The following is a 19,449-nucleotide window of genomic DNA, read 5'->3' on the forward strand; positions in this document are numbered from 1 at the left end:
GAATTCCTGTAATATTTTAAGCGTTGCATCTTTGAAAATTTTCTTAAACATTTGTTTCAAAGTTTGCACAAACCTTTCCATTTGACCGTTCGTCGCTGGGTAATAAGGTGGCTCTACAATATTTTTGTTCAACGTACATTTTAACGCGTAGCGATTCTTTCTGTATGTGAAACAAGATACATTATTATTCTGAACATTCAATTGGGATGGACCGTGTGCTTGCTTCTTCTTTCTTTGCTTTCATACTGAAAACGAAATTACCTATGTTCTTCGTAGTGACATCACGTGCTCGCGTATCGTTGGGCCTACCTGTAGTTACGACACGTCCTCTGCCATCAATTCCATGGCCATTGCAATTTTCACTGTTCTTTCAGAGATTAGGTCCTTCATTTCCAACAAACGTGATTAGATTCGTCGACTTGTGAGTCAACGTTAATTTCTCAACTTGCAATTTATACTTCACTTCTGCAAGGCTGTTTTGAATTGTTGCACCATTTTTCATTCTTTCTGCTTACGAAAATTTTCTACAATTTCCAGTATTGTCGGAGCGTAAAATTCTCCCAACTAATACGTATGGATCCTTCGGCGCGAATGTGTCACAAATTATCTCAAATGTAACAAGTATCCGATGAACTGCGTTTCTGGAACTTAGAAAATTGTTTTTCAGTTGTAAGTGTGCCATTAACTGACGTTTCCGTTTTGACACGAGTGTCTATTCACTGGTGGCCTATAGGCTATTAATCCTAATTAATACTAATTAGACCATTTTTTCCTCGTCGCCAAACTGTTGCAACGTAATATCCGCAGTTATTAACATCCAAATGCAAAGGTGTCAAAAGACACTGTTCGGTTGAAATAGATATGCAAAAAAGGATGGTAGAGATAATATTAATTTCTCGTTGTGTTAATGATTGACTCATTATAATGTATATTAATTGTAAATTTTTTAATATAACTATGAACTATGCTACGATAAAACCGTTAAAATATTCGTTCGACAATACTATGTGAATATTGATAACTTCTCAGCGATGGCTCACCAGAAATGGCAGTGTCAGTAAAACTAATTCTCGTGTTACCCATTAAAATCTAATAATTAAATCGCAGCGATATTTCTTGCTAACGAAAATGCAGAATTTATATTATGGCAGAGGAATGTGCAAGGCAGTCTACATTTTGTAGAAAATAATTTGCTTGAAATAGCACGAAAAAAACTGTAAGGTTAAACGCGTTCTACATTTGCGAGAGAATAATTTTATGGTAGATTGAGAAATACTTGTCCTGCCAACGTTTCTCAATTTTCAAAATTCTATGGACTTCTCAAATTATAGTAACGATTTTTTAATATAATTTTTTACTCTTGTAACCACATATTAGCGGTTCGCTAGAAAATAGTATACAAATTCTATAGAATATTTTCTACTCATCCTAAATATTTTGGTAATTATATTATGTAATATGCAATTTTTAATGAATAATTGAAGAATTTTTCTTAATTTTGCTAATGTCTTTTTCTGTTGCATACTTATTTATGTCCTCATTTACCGTATAACGGTTCGTCGTAACATCGAAACATGAATAAATTTTCTTATTTTTATTACTTTTCTTTGAGAAACACTGTTGACTGTACCTACTTTCTTGCTATTATTCTTTCATCGCTAATGTATACATTCTACTCAGCCAAGCTTCGTTTAAAGATGAATTAACATTCATGTCAATTGGACGTAACACAATCAAATATTATGCAACTTTTTTTGCCAAGCATACATGGACATGTTCGTTAACTCAGCGAGGATATGTATAGAGCAAAGGTCAACCTGTACTAAACACGAACATTATCTGAAAGCTAGACAATTATTACATAAAAAAATTATTAATAAAAAGTTTACTATAATACTAACACTATTGGTTAAGTTAATCATTGCTTTTTGTTATATTTAACATATAATATCAATGTACAAAAACAAAAAATTAAATCATTTTAAAAATAAAGAAACAATACATACCATATCATGTATGTCCTCATTACATGAATTTCTTATGCTTTGGCGCTCTGTAAATTCCTTTTGCAACCAGTTACGTGAACATATTTGAACGTATACTTAAATAAATTCTACAAACAAAATATGCATAATATACTTTGCACCTTTTCTATGACTAAAAAATTACTGAATATTGAAAATTTAATTCGGTTGTTAGTAAGTACTTTTTTATACGATAAATGATCGCATTATTCGATCATTGAAAATTTCGTCAAATCATGATTTATAAATAAAAATCGGTTAACTTGCTGAGTGTATGATTTTAAGTGACAGTCACTCTACATATAATAACGGTAAATTTTAATATGGTGTACGAGGATTTTTTGTACTGACTGTATACATATGTTTCTATTATGTTATACAACATTTTTGTAATTTAGTTCACTTTACTTTTCATATATTTGACGTATACTTATACTATTATTCTCTCTTATATCATTCACATAACTTTTACATAACTTCGTTGTTATAGGCACAGAATATTTTTTATTCCGTTAATATTGTATACATTTGATTCTTTGTATTAAATGAATACGGTTGTTGAAAAACATAGCGGGAAACGTCTATTTCTGTAGTAATTAATTCTTCTACTTAGATCATATCTTTAAAAAATATTGATTAATCCAATATTATTTTGTTGAAAATAAAAGACCGGACTATTATTGCAAATGATTATTCCTTATTTTAATTTTAATAAATTAAAATGAGAATCCACACTGCAGCATTATTCAATAGCCAATGTTTTTATTTTTATAATATTATAACCAGGGATATTAAGATCTGATGTTTTTGCAATTTCAAAGGCGAGAAAAGGATGAAAAATTAATACTTCAAATTCCAAGTGTTGTCGATGTTTTAAAACTTGAGATATTCATTTTTTTTTTAACAATAGTAGTCGGTAGTCATATTGCTAAAGACAGAATGCAAACATTGCAGAGGCAGTAACACACTGTATGTGTATGTATAGCGCTCGATCGGCTTGGCGCGGCAAGTCAACGAATCTTTAAAAAGCGCTCAGGTCTACTTTCGAGACATGTAAGCGACGTTGTCGTTTATCAACAATTCAAACGAGTTGCGACGCAAGAGCGAGAAAGACTCACATTTGCCTTCGTCCTCCACTCCTCAACAAAAATCGAAAAAGAAGGCGAGTGTCAGCCTGCCCTTTTTAATTCTCCGAAACTCTACGAGCTCACATAAGTACTGTCCTCCGCTCACTTGAAGTCCCGCGAGACGGCACAGGGGCAAGGGGAGACGGACCGCCCATTTATCTGTCTTGCTCACTTGCTCTCAGGCAGTCCACATGTGTGTGTAACTGCCGCGACGAATAGCGAGCTAGAGACCAATGTGTGCGTGGGAATACGTGTGCCCCTTCTACTTCTCCCGCATTCCTTCTGCGGAACTTCAAGTGAGCGGAGGACAGTACCTGTGCTCCGCTGACTTGAAGTCCTGCGGGACGACACAGGGGCAAGAGGAGCCGACCCGTCAATTTATCTATCTCGCTCCCTTGCTCTCAGGCAGTCCACATGTGTGTGTAACTGCCGCGACGAATAGCGAACTAGAGTTCTATGTGTACATAGAAATACGTGTATCCCTTCTACTTTTCTCGCATTCCTGCCACGGGACGTCAAGTCAGTGGAGTACAGTACTTACACACACGTTACCGGCATAGTGTAAAAGTGGAATGAGGAGTTCCCGCCCGGTGCCCCTCCGGTATCCGTTCTGGTAACACTATCTAGTAATACTGGCAGTTGCTGTCTCTCAGTTTGTGACGAACAGCGTAGCAAACGTGGTATGCTACTCTGCATTATTACTCCTGTGCTCTACAGTACGGTATTTGCGTTAGTAAAAAACGCGTATTTTCACTAATAGATCTCTTAAAGTTTCGAACTGAAAATCAAAGTCGGATTTTTGAAAAACCAATTACGATGGTATCGGATATAACGAGTTTCTTTAACGGTAAAAATGTGCTTGTTACTGGCGGTACTGGTTTCCTAGGAGTTTCTTTGATCGAGAAACTATTACATTCAGTACCTGACCTGGGAAATATCTACATATTGGTTCGACCGAAGAAAGGAAAGTCAGCAGAAGAGAGATTGAAGGACCTTCAACAAAATTCGGTACGAACTGATACCAAACATAGTTATTCTTACTATGAACTTAATAAATTAGGAACCTTACGATAACTTTTCCATTGATCTTGGACTCACGTTTCTTTTATTTACATAATTTAAGAATGCGGTCGTCAATTAGTTAACGTTAGTAAATACGATCTCACCCTCTTTAAACCAATGTTTCTGTATCTTATCACATACACGAGTATTTTTTCGTATTGTTAAATTCTGATTAAGGTTGTATTTTTGATAGTAATAAGAACGAGTAATAGTAATAATTATTATTTTATTGTTCTGCTCGTTTTCAATTATTTTGTAAGGATTAAAACGCTTTGTATGTCTCTTCGTCACGAGCGAAATTTAACTACTAACTAGACATTTTCACTATTTCCGTTAGGAATGTTGCTCGCGTTTAAACAATTTTATTTTTACTTTTACATTTTTCCGTTTTCAAGAGTTATTGGAGTTCTATAAATTATTTTATTATTTTAGGTGTTCGACAGATTGAAGGAAGAAAATAAGACACATCTTTTCAAAAAATTAATTCCTGTTGCGGGTGATATAGGAGAAGAAAATTTAGGGCTATCGTCTGCAGATAGATTGCTATTGATTGAAAATGTTCAAGTTGTTTTTCATACTGCTGCAACTTTAGATTTCGATGCAGATTTAAAAACCACCACAAATATAAACTTATTGGGAACACTCAGAGTTGTGGAACTTTGTCAAGAAATAGATCCTAAGGTAAACTACTTTCTATATTGCAAATAAGTTTTTCAGGTGCTTTTGTTAAATCACAGTTACGTGAATTAAAATTGTTTAAAGTTGTTTCCAGTAATCTAATTTTTTTAAATTTTTTTAGGCATTTGTACACGTTTCTAGTGCATACGTTAATTCAGTATTATTAGAAGTAGAAGAACGTGTGTATCCTGCACCATTCGATGTAAATGAATTACTCAAATTAGTGGAGAAATTAGATGATAAAGCATTAATAGCAGAAACACCAAATATATTGAAGGATCATCCAAATTCTTACACATTTACAAAACATTTGGCTGAACATGAAGTTAAAAATGGATATATTCCTTCTGCCATTGTGCGTCCTTCGATGAGTATGTGCATTAAAAATGAAAATAATTTTATTGAAGTTATTTTTCTATCAGTTAATGAAACTTGAAAGAATTAAATTATAAATCTATGCTCAAGTATTATGTTTTACATTTACAGTAACAGGAGCATGGAAGGAACCAGTCCCTGGATGGACAATATCAAAGAATGGTCCACAAGGATTTTTAATGGGTGCTGGCAAAGGTGTTGTACGAAGATTGCCAATAGCAAAGCATCTAATCTATGATTACATTCCAGTGGATATTGTTGTAAATTGTCTTATTGCTGCAGCCTATGCAGTAAGCCAAGTTGGGTATGTCAGAATTTTGAAACATGAAAATTTAATTTTATAAATAACCTAATAAAACAATTTGCACTGTTTATATTACTTTATATTAAAATTGTTACGTATATAAAAAAAAAGTAATAAATATTACTGTTGCAGCGGACGAGAATTAAAAGTATATCATTGTACATCCAGTACAACCAACCCTTTCAGATGGGTATTCGTGGAATCGAAAATAAACAGCTTTTTGCATAAATATCCATTACTTAGTGCAGTGTGGTATCCACACCTTAAATTTGTATCGTCGATCTTTTTATACAAGCTATCTGCAATTTTCGTACATTTAATTCCTGCATATATTTTGGACACAGTTACTAGGCTATCAGGAGGACGTCCTATGTAAGTTTGTAAATTGTGACTAAACTAATTTCAGCTTTATCAAATAACAATTTTTGCACTTCGTTTATAAAAATAAATTAACAGGGAATTCATAATTCCAGATTAGTACGATTACACAACAATATTAACAGATCATTAGGTCGCCTAAAAATATTTATCTTTACTGAATGGAAATTTCATAATCCCAATATGATTCAATTGCACAAGTCTCTATCAGAAGAGGATAAAGAACTTTACAATCTAGATATAACGTCACTAGCATGGGATGATTATTTTCTAGCCCTGGTACGAGGAGTTAGGACATATCTGCATAAAGAATCTCCAAAAACATTGGAAAAAGCACGTTCCAAAGATAAAGTGTAAGTACTATTATAACAACAAATTATGTATAAATATAGTTTTAGGAGATAGAGTTGCTTATTATGGATCGAGACTGTATTTTCATTATTTATTTTTTCAATTTTCAGATTGATGGTTGCAAATTTGGGCTTACAATTGTCGCTGTTAGGATTCATTTGGTGGTTAGTTAAAACTGTATTTTCCAGTACATGGACCAATACGGGTTTGATTATTCCAATTATGTGTCTCATTTTTGATCAATTATAAGTATTCTACATCGAAATCTTACATGGAAAGTACTGGCAAAGAAGACATCATTTGTTAATACAAACTTGCGTCAAAACGCGTTGCATTATTATTAATCGTTTTAGTAATGTTTTGTTAAAATTGCAATGAAATTTATACATTTCCATATAGTTCCATTATACTCTTAACGGTGTTGGAATATAAAATGATATAAGTATTATTATAAAATACCTACTTTTTTATATATTTTGATATATTAGCATTGTTATATTAAAAGAGTTAATAATGGTTACTCTCTTTATTTCCACAACGTTATCGATTTCCTCACTCAGCTGTCTCCCCCCTTTCATATCATTTCTTTACATATATCGATTGCAGTAGCATTTTTAAACATATACATGTTGACAGACATTACCTTGCATACGTATAAACATATTATGGCGTTATCGTGATACATGTTATTTATTATTATTTTATTACTTATAATATCTTCTATTTTTATTATATGTATATGTATACACATATAAATACATATATGTACGGTATATGCACCATTCGCTATTATCCGTACTTTCAACTATTCGCGGAGAAGTTTGGAACCGATCTTCTGCATAGATAGGGGTTCTACTGTATACATATAATATCATCGTTAAATTTTTTTATGCTAAAAACTGGTAACAGACTTTAATAAACATAAGTTAATAAATAAAAACAGAATTTTGTAGGATGGACTTTAAAATAAAACAAGTGAGTAAGACAGATTTACAGAATTATTGTGTTTTTTTTTAAATGGGACGTATAAAAATTAGAGGCATTCTTACTAAATCGATTGTATATTTGGTAATTATAACTATCGTATGTACCAAAATTGCTAATAAATCTCATGTCGTTGAAAAAATTTTTGTTTGTTCCTCGGAGTAATTGTTTAATTTATTGTATGAATTGGTCAATTTGAATATTATTTTTTTCAGTTTTATTACATTTCTTGTTTCTGCTTAATCCTTCGAATGGTTGGAAAAGATTGGGAACCCCTGCCTCAAAATATAGAAACAGTTATTCAGAGTAGGGCAAAGAACTGCAGAACGTAGGAATGCGAGAGAAGGTAGAGTGGGGATAATGTACATTAGGATTAGGTTAGAGTAGACGTAACGGAAAGGAGAAAATATACAGTAAAGAAGAAATATAGTATATGCTATATAAATAAATACAACGTTGTATAAAAAATGTAAATTGTAAACGAAATACAAACAATTAAGTTGCTATTATTTATAACAACAGCTATCGTAAAAGATTTTCTGTGAAAAAATTGCTTAAATACGTGATGTACGACCTTGGTTCTCGATCGAAATTCAAACAAACAGTCTCCTCGAATTTGACCATATTTTCATTCCTATTGTTCGCAACAATTATTAACTAACATCAGGCAATAGTTAAAATAATGCTCGATAGCATGTGTTGTACAAATAATTTTTTTTAATACCATTTTACGGCAAGATATTCATTTTTTGGTCGAAGAAATAAATACGTGATATACGACTTTGGTTCTCGATAGAAATTCATATAAACCTTCAGTCTCCTCGAATTTGACCATATTTTCATTCCTATTGTTTGTAACAATTATTATTTAACATCAGGTAATAGTTAAAATAATGCTGGATAGCAGGTGTTGCACACACTACAGCTGTCTGCCCGTAAATACTAATTCAGTGAACAGTTTCTCAACTGACCACCATCCATGAGAAGAGGATGCTAAAATCACAGACGAGGTACTGTCCTCCGCTCACTTGAAGTCCCGCGAGACGGCACAGGGGCAAGGGGAGTCGGACCGCCCATTTATCTGTCTTGCTCACTTGCTCTCAGGCAGTCCACATGTGTGTGTAACTGCCGCGACGAATAGCGAGCTAGAGACCAATGTGTGCGTGGGAATACGTGTGCCCCTTCTACTTCTCCTGCATTCCTTCCGCGGGACTTCAAGTGAGCGGAGGACAGTATACGAATAGACCTTTCAACTTATAGACTTTCGTGGCCAAATCTGACTGCCATACCAACCTGAAAATTCGGAGATGATTTTAGCGTTCTCTTCTCATGGATAGCGGTCAGTTGAGAAACTCACTGAATTAGTATTTATGGGCAGACAGTTGTGTTTGAGTAAATACATGTGAGTTGACTATGAAACGGATTAAAAAACGCAATTTTCAAACGACCATTACACCTGTAATTGTGAATATATTTCAATGAAACTTCTTTCTGACGTAGAGATCATGGGTACCTACAGAAAAGTATTAGACAACTTTTCTGAAGGGGGGCAAAGGTTTCTACGCGAGGCATCTCTATTCCTTTTCGAATAACAAGCTTCGTGAAACATCCGCTCTTCGCCTACCCCGCTGCCACATAACGATAGAGTACTCGGTAATTTAGATTATTTATAAATGCTTCACAATTAACGCCAAAGGTACAAACTTGTCTAGAAACAGTCCTATTCCTGTCAAAAGACCCAGCCAACCTCCCTCATTGACACTGCAACACATATTCCTAGTTTTGACGTTTTTTTGAGCAAATACACGGCTTCACATCGTGTGAAGCATAATACATATTAACTTGAGACTATATGTACGTCAATTTAATTAATAAACAGTGTCTAAAGCTTGTTACTATTATAATTGCTGCAGTAGTGTCCACATAAGTGACTGGATTTATGCCCATTTAATTGTCCGTTAACTTTACCCGGTATTCCGAGCGCGGACACTTAATTGGTCACTACTCTACCTAATTCACTGTATATCTATATATGTATATCAAGACGACATCTTCGCTCAAGTTTGTGTGGAATAGTTCGTTATTCTCAACGCTAGATGGCGCTTATTTTCGACATTGTGGGGTCGAGACTTATGGTCTCGTCCGCACAAGAGTATAGGGGAGCAGTTTCCCGTCAAGTGCGAATCCGCCGTAAGGCTGCGCGCGCAGCGCAGCAGGGCGAAAGCGCGTCCTTCCCAAAATGCAAGGACGCTCAAACCACTGCTTGGTAAGAACTTCGCGAAGAAGCACCTCAAAAAGATTAAGAGTAAAAACTCCTGTTGCTCGACCAAGACTTGTACGCCTAGCGTGAATAAAGAATACTTGTTATTGTTGTTGTTGTTACATACACGTGTTCAGTCATTTCGAATATTAATACCCGTGGTCGTAGGGGTGGGCCTACGAACGCACGCGCATCATACGTGGAAACGAACCACGTGCATCAAGTAAGGATAATCCCACAACATCAAACCCTCTGGTGCTAAAACGCCCAAGTTTATCGACCTTGTGGCGATAGGTGCGTTTTCTGTTGCGAGGTTGAGCTCTACTTTACCGATTAAAGGGTTGAAGTTAGGGTTGTTATAACACAGACGAGATATACCTCGTCTGTGGTAAGGTCTACTCATATACTTTATCACAGACGAGATATATGAATAGACGTTTCACCTTATGGACTTTCGCGGCCGAATCTGACTGCCATACCGACCTGAAAATTCGGAGCTGATTATAGCGGCCTCTTCTCATGGATGGCGGTTAGTTGAGAAACTAGGCACTGAATTAGTATTGATGGGCAGCCAGCTGAGTGTGTACGTAAATACATGTGAGTTGATTATGGGAGGGATTGGAAAAGACAGTGGAGTATTATCAGACGGCAGACCCGTGCCCAAAGGGAACTGCCCCACCACTCACACACACTAATGCCAACCACCTTGTATATGAGTTCTGGCGTTTCGTATAGCTTCGTAGATTCGAGAAAGGCGGCGAATGTCAGTCTATCCTTCTTGCTCTCAACACAGCTGAAATTCGATCTCGCATATTCTCGAGCCGAGATTCTCGACTGCCTAGGCATTTTTGACTTTCCGACCTGTGTAGGCATATACAATGTATAAGCAATATACCATAATGAAGAAAAAATTACAAAAATTTGTTTTTACGGAAATACACGTTTTAAAACGATAATATTTTATGAACATATTTTAACCCTTTGCACTCGGTTGTCCCCTCTGAGGGGACATGAAAGTTTATTAGTGATTAAGGAGAATGAACTGATTTCACCGCAATTTTTTAAGAAACACATGTTTTCCTGTACTTTCCTATTAAAATGGGAAATATTCTATTAAAATGAGAAATATATCAGCCGTTTTTACGTTGGAAGTGGAAGGATTGTCGAGGATGGTCAGAGGCGTATGGTCGGATTCAAACACGTGGACAATGAACGTAACTATATAAACTATATTATTTAATGTTTACTAAAATTATTTAACATAAAGAACATAAAACGTAAACGTAAAAAACTATAAACGTAAAATCGAAACTTCATTCAAAGTCGAACCATTCCTATTGCTATCTTCGTTATAATCTAAATAAATTAACGTTCTTTGTCGGACAATAGAATGAATAATAAGCTACATATTCCAAATGTAGGCCAAAGAAACCGGGACTGCATTATTTGTTCCGACAGGAAAACACCAGGAGAAAGACGTCAAACAACATTTTATTGTGAAACATGTATAAATCAACCTGCTATGTATATTGGGAATTGTTTCAGAATTTACCATACCATAGAAAATTATGAGAAATAAATTTTTATTTTGTATTGTAAATATGTGTTCTTCAATGTCCATAAATACATATAAACCAAATTTCAACACAATGCCTCACTTGGTTCCAAAGTTGTACCATATAATATCACGACTCAAGGGTTTTCGTTTTCGCGAGAAAGTAGCATCGAGTTGCTGATAGCTAACGTCCGAAAAGGTGCCGAGTGCAAAGGGTTAACTATTAAAAGACATTTTTTTATAACAGCTGTGCTTAAAAACTCGATTTGTGTAGCCGGCCGCCTAACGGCGGCCACGCATTCATTTTCTATTTCAATTTTCTTTATTGATATTATCAGAAGTGGGAAAGATTTCAGCCATTATTTCGACAAATTTAATTATTAGATCATTAGCATGATATTGTCGACGGAAGAAGAATTCACCTAAATAGCCTACATAATGTATTTGGCGAGTTCCATACTTCAGAATATTCGAACCTTTGACAACAATGCAGAACTAGATTTAGCTCGACACATTATACATTATTTGTCGTCGGTTGTCATGCCGACTAATACAAACAAGAGAAAAAAGCAACGATCGTGGACTGATGCAGTACAGAGCCACAGATATGTACATATAGACAGAATTCATTGTAGTAGTAGCGATCTTTTTGAAGAAAAATCTCGGAAACTAAGGCCGAGCTGCGGTTATATGTATAGGAAAAAGTTGCTCAAAATGTTGATTTCTACAACATATTCAAAAATAATCGAAATCGGTGAGACCCGGCCTTTTCTAAATAATTACCTCATTTTCTTTCAATAATTCTCCATTGCAAAAATTCTACAGTATTCTTACATTTTTTTATATTTTAAAATTTTCCCATGTTATTAGAAAGTAGATATACAACGAAAGTTATACAATTTATAGTTCCTAGCATGTATAACATGTATATGTATATAACGCATGGTCGCTTCGTATGGAAAGTCAATGAATCTCCAAAAAGCGCCCAGGTCCGATTTCGAGAAATGTAAGGTCTGTCAGTCACGATGGCTTTTGTCGTTTACTGACGATTCGAACGGTTGGCGATGCCAGGCTTGCTTTCGAGAAATGTAAACGACGTCAGCGATGCAAGAGCGAGAAGGAAAGCGAGTATCAGCCTGTTCTTCTCGGCTCTTCCGAAACTCAACGAGCTCACGTACACGCAATTGAGCATAGTGTGCGAAAGCGAGGAATGAGGAGTTTCCGGGGCCCCGATACACAGTCTGATTAAACTGATTTCGAGTTGCAAATACGTTTCTGCCGAGTTATTTTTTTAATAAATGATGTATTACAATTTAAAATAAAAAATAGAGAATTTGCGGTGAAATACATCCTTATGAATTTTAATAATCTTGAAATTTTTAAATACTCTTAATCGATTGATTTCTCCAATGAAATTAATCGATTAATGTCCAATGATGGACCCTACAGCTTTAATTCCGTTAAAAAATAATAAAATTTATGTAATTTTATTTTCTGTCTCACTTCCTCTTGTGTTAATTTCTAAATCTGTTGATAACGTAGCGAGTGACACGAAAATGGTAATGGGGTCCCGGGACCCCAGAAACTCCGGCCGAAAAATTACATTTCGTGAAACGTCTATTCATATATCTCGTCTGTGACTTTATCATGGTCTACTTTACATATCGTCTGTGGTAAAATGATTTTTCACCAATGATTATGTAGATTATGTATTACGACAGTAATTTACGTAAATTTTTCTCAGTTTTAAGGGTTATCTCTAAAACACTTTATGTGTAATTTTGTACTTTAATTTCAATATCATAAAATATAGATATAACAATATAATAAAAGATAGAAAATATTTAAGGTCGGACTCGAAACTGTTGAGAATTTTGAAATAAGACACGATGGACTAAACGTACAAACGAAAAAGGATGTTGAAACACAACAGTCAAAACTATTAAAATTTATTCACATTTTATTTAAAATATTAATTTGAATGAAAAAATTTGATACCGCTTAATTCACATCATGCACTAACAGATGGCTATACATGTATCAGCTTAACGACGCCTAAGAATACAGCGATGTTACTACACGATAGGAAATCGATCTAATGCCTAATCACGTCCAAAGGAAAGTCTGATAGATTAGATAAATCTTAACGAGTAATCCAATTACCTGATACAGAACGAAAGCACTTAGCTCTGTTTGTTGTAACATGTTTGGTTCTTCGATTACTATTCTATTCAAATTTCAAATATTATATGTATGTATCGATATTATAAGGACTTTAAGTTCTTAATTAATTAGTAGTAAGATATATGTCATTACATAATTTTAATAATGCAAGTTTTAGAAAGGCAAAGTTAAAATTGGAAATCCTTCTTTTATAACTTCTGAAGAACAAAGACCTAAATTTTAGGAGATACGTATTGCAAAATTAACATAAATGATAGAAAACAACCGATAAAAGGTCAACGAAACGACGTCCTCCTCGAACCCAACAGAAATGCTTTCGAAACACTTTGACTTGTCGAACTTCCGAAACGATAATGCCAAGGATGTTTATTCATTCAAGGCTAGCTTTCATTCATAAATTTTAGCTAAAGACTAATCATTTTTATCGAATCCCAGCGATATTCTGCTGGACAATGGCACAACTAGCATTATTTAGCAAATTTATTTAAATGAAACAATTTCTTATTGTTTAAAAATTCGTAGCAGATAATCCACTACGAATTCTACCATAGATTGAGTAAAGCTTTCTTCGAGTATAACCCATATTTTATAACTAATAATACAAATAAAATAGATTTTATTCAATTTCCACGTTTCTTTTTATTTAATCATATTGTATTTATAACTAATCTGTTTTTGGTTTTCGTATTAATTCCTTTCTTTATACTTTATTATTACCTTTAAAAATAGGTTTACTAATCTATAACTTGATATTGTTTATTTTTTAGTGTTTAACTTGGAAGAAATCGTTGGTTCTCTTCCTGTGTTTTTGCAATGCTTAATATTTATTAAGAATAAGGTGTTCGTAATTTAGATTTCAATAAAAAGAATTTCATTATAAACATGATCCTCTAGTTCTGAGAAGCAAAAAGAGAGGAATTACGGAATTTCCAAAGCTTGTGAAATAAAAAAAAAACAGGCTCAACTTGAATCTCAAAAAATAAAATTCACAGGGAAACACAATCACAATACAAGGTGTTCAGCCACCCCTGTAAAAAATTTTAATGGGAGATTCTAGAGGCCAAAATGAGACGAAAGTCAAGGATACTAATTTGTTGATTGAGCCTTCGTTAAAAAGTTATAGAAACATTTCCGGCCACACAGTATATTTTCGGTAAAGAATTTTTTCCTCGAAAGTACGTAGACTTTCGAGGGTATGTGTATTCACCAAAAATGATTGCAATTGACCCCCTCAATCGAAAATAATTTTTCCAAAACGATTTGAAATTTTTTAATTTTGTCGACAAATTTCAAACCTACTCGAATTTTTTTCTCAAAAATGGGTAGGATTTCGAGAGTGTGTATATTCACAAAAAATGAATGTAAGTGACCCCCATAACTGAATAAAATTTTTCCAGAACGATTTGAAATTTTTTTTTCGCTGAAAAATATTACACATTCTCGAATTTTTTTCTCGAAAGTGGGTAGAATTTTGAGGGTATGTCTATTCACCAAAAATGATTGTAATTGACCCCCGCAGCCGAAAGTAATTTTTCTAGAACGATTTGAAACACGTGAAATTTCAGGGGAATCATTCATTCATGATCAGACATTATATTTTCGGTAACGAATTTTTTCCTCAAAACTGGGTAGGATTTCGGGGGTAAGTATATTCACCAAAAATGATTGTAATTGATACCCGCAACCAAAAATAATTTTTTCAGAATGATTTGAAATTTTTTAATTTAATTTTTTAATAACTTTTTAACGAAGTCTCAATCAATAACTTGATATTCTTGATTTTCGCCTTATTTTGGCCTCTAGAATCTGTCATTAAAATTTTTCCCAGTGGCCGAACACCCTGTATAGAACGAAGCAAAAGAAAAAATACAACGAAAGTTTGAAAACATACTAAATCAAATTCTCGAACTTGTTGAGAATGCAGGAGGCTCTACATGCTACCAAGTTGCTATAATATTTTTATCCTGATTACCAAAGGCAGATAGGAGGACAAGGGGGGAAGGGTGGCTATAAGAGTCTAAGTCCTCCGCATTAATAAAAACCTATTTTCTGAACTTTTATCGTTTTAAACGATGTTTTTATTCGTTAAATGATCATTAAAACTTATAATGCATATTTCTATTTTTATTCATAATTTTTAGGAGTGAAATTTTCAAATTCTTGAATTTTTCTCGCGATGTTTTGTTAGCCTCCTTCACCCTTCGAGCTTTCCCAGATTCACTATTGCTATTGCTAATCCAGTGTTAACAATGGCATACAAAAGATAGTATTGTAGGATTTAACGAAAAAGAATTGTATTTGGAACAAATGTACAAATAATATAACTAAATGAACGAATTTGAAACACAATAAACACACAATCTTTTTACACAAATCAAAATCTCGTTAATTATCCACACAAATTCAAACCACGTCTGTCTCTTTCAATCACTCGTTACTCTCTCCCCGTTGTTTCGCTGTCCCTGGTAACCCCTTCTTTTTTAACAAAACACACTCAATCCTTTTGCACATAACTTAACATTACTCCAAACTACAGCGTGACACAAACATTCAACACACATCTCCGAACCGAACTGCAGCGTGACACAAACATTCAACACAAATATCCTACAGTATAATATTCTTTTTTATTTGAATGTTGTCTTTCGAGTGAAACAACATCCAACACTAGCACCGATACTATAGTTTTCTCCGTATAATTATTTTCACAGATGTCAACTGTGAAATAGCAATTTTGACGTTAGAACGGTACTCGGTGGCCTCGAAAACCTTTAAACATACACCCTGACAAATAATATCTGGTATTAATCGAAAGTTTGACAGCTGTTTTGAAAGCTGTAACCACCAATCTGATAAATATTATTTATACATTAAAACATACCACGGAAATTCGCGTTGAACACTTTCCACCAGCTTAGCGAGACATAGTTACAAAGGTTATCAAGTATATGATGCATATTCAAGATGTGGAGGAATATGCGTGATTAACGAAAATATTTGGATACTAAAACATACATAGATTTATTTCTTTATATCTTAATTGTTTCTGCATAAAATCAATTTATTCTTTTCCCATTTGATAAGTCATTTATTAGAATTGTACAATATTTAAATTTTGTTCAGCAATTTTATAAACATTGTATTCTAATTGACGATAATTGAAAAAGGTATGTCGTTATTGTGTTACACAAATATTTGGACGCGTGTAAAAAAAAACAGTGAATTGAACGTTCTAGATAACAATTTTGTAGCAGAACCTTTCGCTTTTGAGACGTGGCTTAAACGTTCCGGCATATTGGAAATTATCTTTTGATTCAGTTAATTTAGTTTTATGTTTAAAAATAATACTCTAATTTAATTAATTATGGTAATTTAAGGTAATTATGTAATTTGCTACTAATAATTATTTACCAAAATAATAATAATTAATATTAGAAATTTTACAGCCATTATTAGTAATTATTTAAAACTCAAAAAATATATCATAAACATAATATAGGTAAATCACAATACGTTTCACAAGAGCGTTTGCTTGATATTCGAGAATGTATAAGTATCTTTGAAAAATTCACAAATAGGTTTAAAGTACATAAATCATGTCATAAAGTACATATACATATAATATGAGGCAATTATCTAATATTGTGTGGAATCTCTTTTATTTTGGAGTATAGCCTCACAATGGGTTAGCATGTTTTTGACAGATGATTCAACAGATTCGATACGTAAAAATTAATATAATTACATCGAGTTTGATGCCTTTCAATATTGCCTCATGGCATTCTTTTGTATCTGCAATCGTTTCAGTTACATGGACCACTCTCTGCATATAAATAGTAGTGGTAAAAAACAAATCACTGAAATATTAAGTTTGTAATACTTTTTGAAATATTTGCACTTAAATTTGATTTAAAAAACATGTACCGATAAAGGCATATTTTTCATTTTTCCGTACGATGCAAACGAGTCAACTCCGTTCGAGTCTGTGGAACAACCGATGTAACTTTCATCGAAACGAAAGTGCACAGTTTTTATCAGAATCCGCGGATGAACTAAAGGTCTTCACGCGCAGTTTTGTCTGTAATGGATTTGTGCAACGTGATTTGTCTTCCAACTTCCGTCATACGTCAGTGAATAATGGCAGTGTTGGTCCGTCGTAGACTTTGATCACAAAGTGCAATCATGTTGACATACAGTCTAATGCAAGTACGATTTTTTAATTTTTCAATATGCATACAAAAATCTACTGTACAAGTTTGGTAAGGAAATTTGAACTATTTCGATGCTGTACAACTAGTCTGTGTAACGGAACTCGAATTACTTATTACGTCCAGTTTGCGCATTTAAAAATTTTAAATACATTTTTTTTTAAACGAGTTTTTTTTCTGCATCGCGGAACAAAAATCTATGGCTATCGTCCCTACCAAAATCATATCAAAATATTTATTTTATCATACCTCTTATGTAATAAAATAATCAAAAAAATTTATTTTTAAATTTGTATTCGAAACGGTGCTATTTTTCAATTCATTAACAAAAATTATTAATCGTTGTAGGGACGATAGCGATACACTCACAAATTAGTAATTTTATTTAATTTTTTTAAGTATATCTAAACCGAAAAATCAGTCTCATAATGGATATACTTGATTTTTAAGACGCCATATAGAAATATTGAATATCAACGATTGGACATTATCTTTAAAATTTTCGTATATTATTTGCATGTACTTTAATGAATACAAACAAATATTTATTTTAATATACAGTATATTTACTGAGATACTCTGAGACATCTCTGAAGGAAACCTCAATTTTTTGGCCGTCAGATGACCCCTTAAAGAACCACTGCTAAAATTACCATAATTTGTAAAATATTGAATATTTTTGTATGGAGGAAAGTATGGATGTTCTTCAAATATAAATCTACAGTCTGTTCGCTAAGAGCGTGGATGCGGTATTTCCGAATGAGAGGGAGATTGTGTTACTTTAAACACTTGCAATTTCTTTCGATACGCGTTCACTCGAGTCCTTCAGTTTCAATCGTGTCAATGCGATATACAGTCGTTTTCGATATGAGTGCCGTATATGCTAAACGATCAGGAACGGTCTTCTCGTGCTGTCATCCAAAAAGAGCCAAAAACGAGTGTTGGAAGTGCAACAAGATCTATGCACAAGTCTCGCGAATTTTGTTAATAACTGAACTCAATGTTACAGAATCCATAAATATTATTCCACTTCAATGTAACTGTCAACACAGCGAATCACAATAAAAAATATGCGCCACGAGTGTCCGTAAATCTAGTGTTAAATGTTTGTAATGAAATGTAAACTTCGAGGGGAACGTTGTTTGACGTTCAAATCATGAAGCAGAAAAATTCGCAAGATATGGTAGAAAGCATGCCTAAACTATTATTAAACAAATGCGTGTTAGATTTTTAAATAGACTTGCAATTTGTACACAATTTTTTACGAAGAAAATTATTTTTTTCAGATTTATCGCGTTCACGCTGCTGGTAAACACACTGTAAACATATGTGTGTAAACTCGATACAAAAACAAATTTTATCGTCCCCCCTTCAAAAAAAATAATTCCAAAGAACTACTAAAGTGTTATAGTGTACAGTAGAAAATTATTTTTTTCAGATTTATCTTGGTAAACGGACTGCAAATATACGTGTGTAAACTCGACACAAAAATATTTTATCGTCCCTTCCTTCAAAAAAAAAATTCCAAAGAACCAGTAAAGTATTATAGTGTAGACTAAAAAATTATTTTTTTCAGATTTATCCCATTCACGCTCCTGGTAAACAGACTGTAAACATATGTGTGTAAACTCGATACAAAAACAAATTTTATCGTCCCCCTCCACGCCAAAAAAAATTCCAAAGAACCACTAAAGTGTCATAATGTAGAGTAGAAAATTATTTCTTTTCAGATTTATGTTGGTAAATGGACTGTAAATGCACGTAAACTCGATACAAAAATATTTTATCGTCCCCCCCCTTAAAAATTCCAAAGAACTACTAAGATGTTATAGAGTACAGTAAAAAATTATTTTTTTCAGATTTATCTTGATAAACGGACTGCAAATATACGTGTGTAAACTTGACACCAAATATTTTATCGTCCCCCCCCCTTGAAAAAAGGTATTCCAAAGAACCACT

The 19,449-nt window shown here is 33.5% G+C and overlaps 1 protein-coding gene across 1 annotated transcript; it reads left to right on the plus strand.

Annotated features, from left to right (window-relative positions):
- The first annotated feature begins 3,726 nt into the window (after nt 1–3,726).
- Nucleotides 3,727–7,726, plus strand: LOC122401769 (putative fatty acyl-CoA reductase CG8306). The gene is made up of 7 exons (XM_043404119.1): nt 3,727–4,159; nt 4,646–4,894; nt 5,013–5,262; nt 5,378–5,570; nt 5,703–5,942; nt 6,044–6,301; nt 6,410–7,726. The coding sequence occupies exons 1-7, from the start codon at nt 3,968–3,970 to the stop codon at nt 6,546–6,548; spliced, it is 1,521 nt and encodes a 506-aa protein (XP_043260054.1). The 5' UTR covers nt 3,727–3,967; the 3' UTR covers nt 6,549–7,726.
- Nucleotides 7,727–19,449: the final 11,723 nt, after the last annotated feature.

The sequence above is a fragment of the Colletes gigas genome, unplaced genomic scaffold (assembly GCF_013123115.1).
Source record: "Colletes gigas isolate AHSC1104 unplaced genomic scaffold, ASM1312311v1 Colletes_gigas_Sc00028, whole genome shotgun sequence".
NCBI lineage: Eukaryota > Metazoa > Arthropoda > Insecta > Hymenoptera > Colletidae > Colletes > Colletes gigas.

Excerpts from the sequence above, each read along its gene's own strand:
- LOC122401769 (XM_043404119.1), top strand. The coding sequence starts at position 3,968 with ATGGTATCGGATATAACGAGTTTCTTTAACGGTAAAAATGTGCTTGTT. Across the intron at positions 4,895-5,012 it reads GTCAAGAAATAGATCCTAAG|GCATTTGTACACGTTTCTAG; the intron begins GTAAACTACTTT and ends AAATTTTTTTAG. Across the intron at positions 5,263-5,377 it reads CATTGTGCGTCCTTCGATGA|TAACAGGAGCATGGAAGGAA; the intron begins GTATGTGCATTA and ends TTACATTTACAG.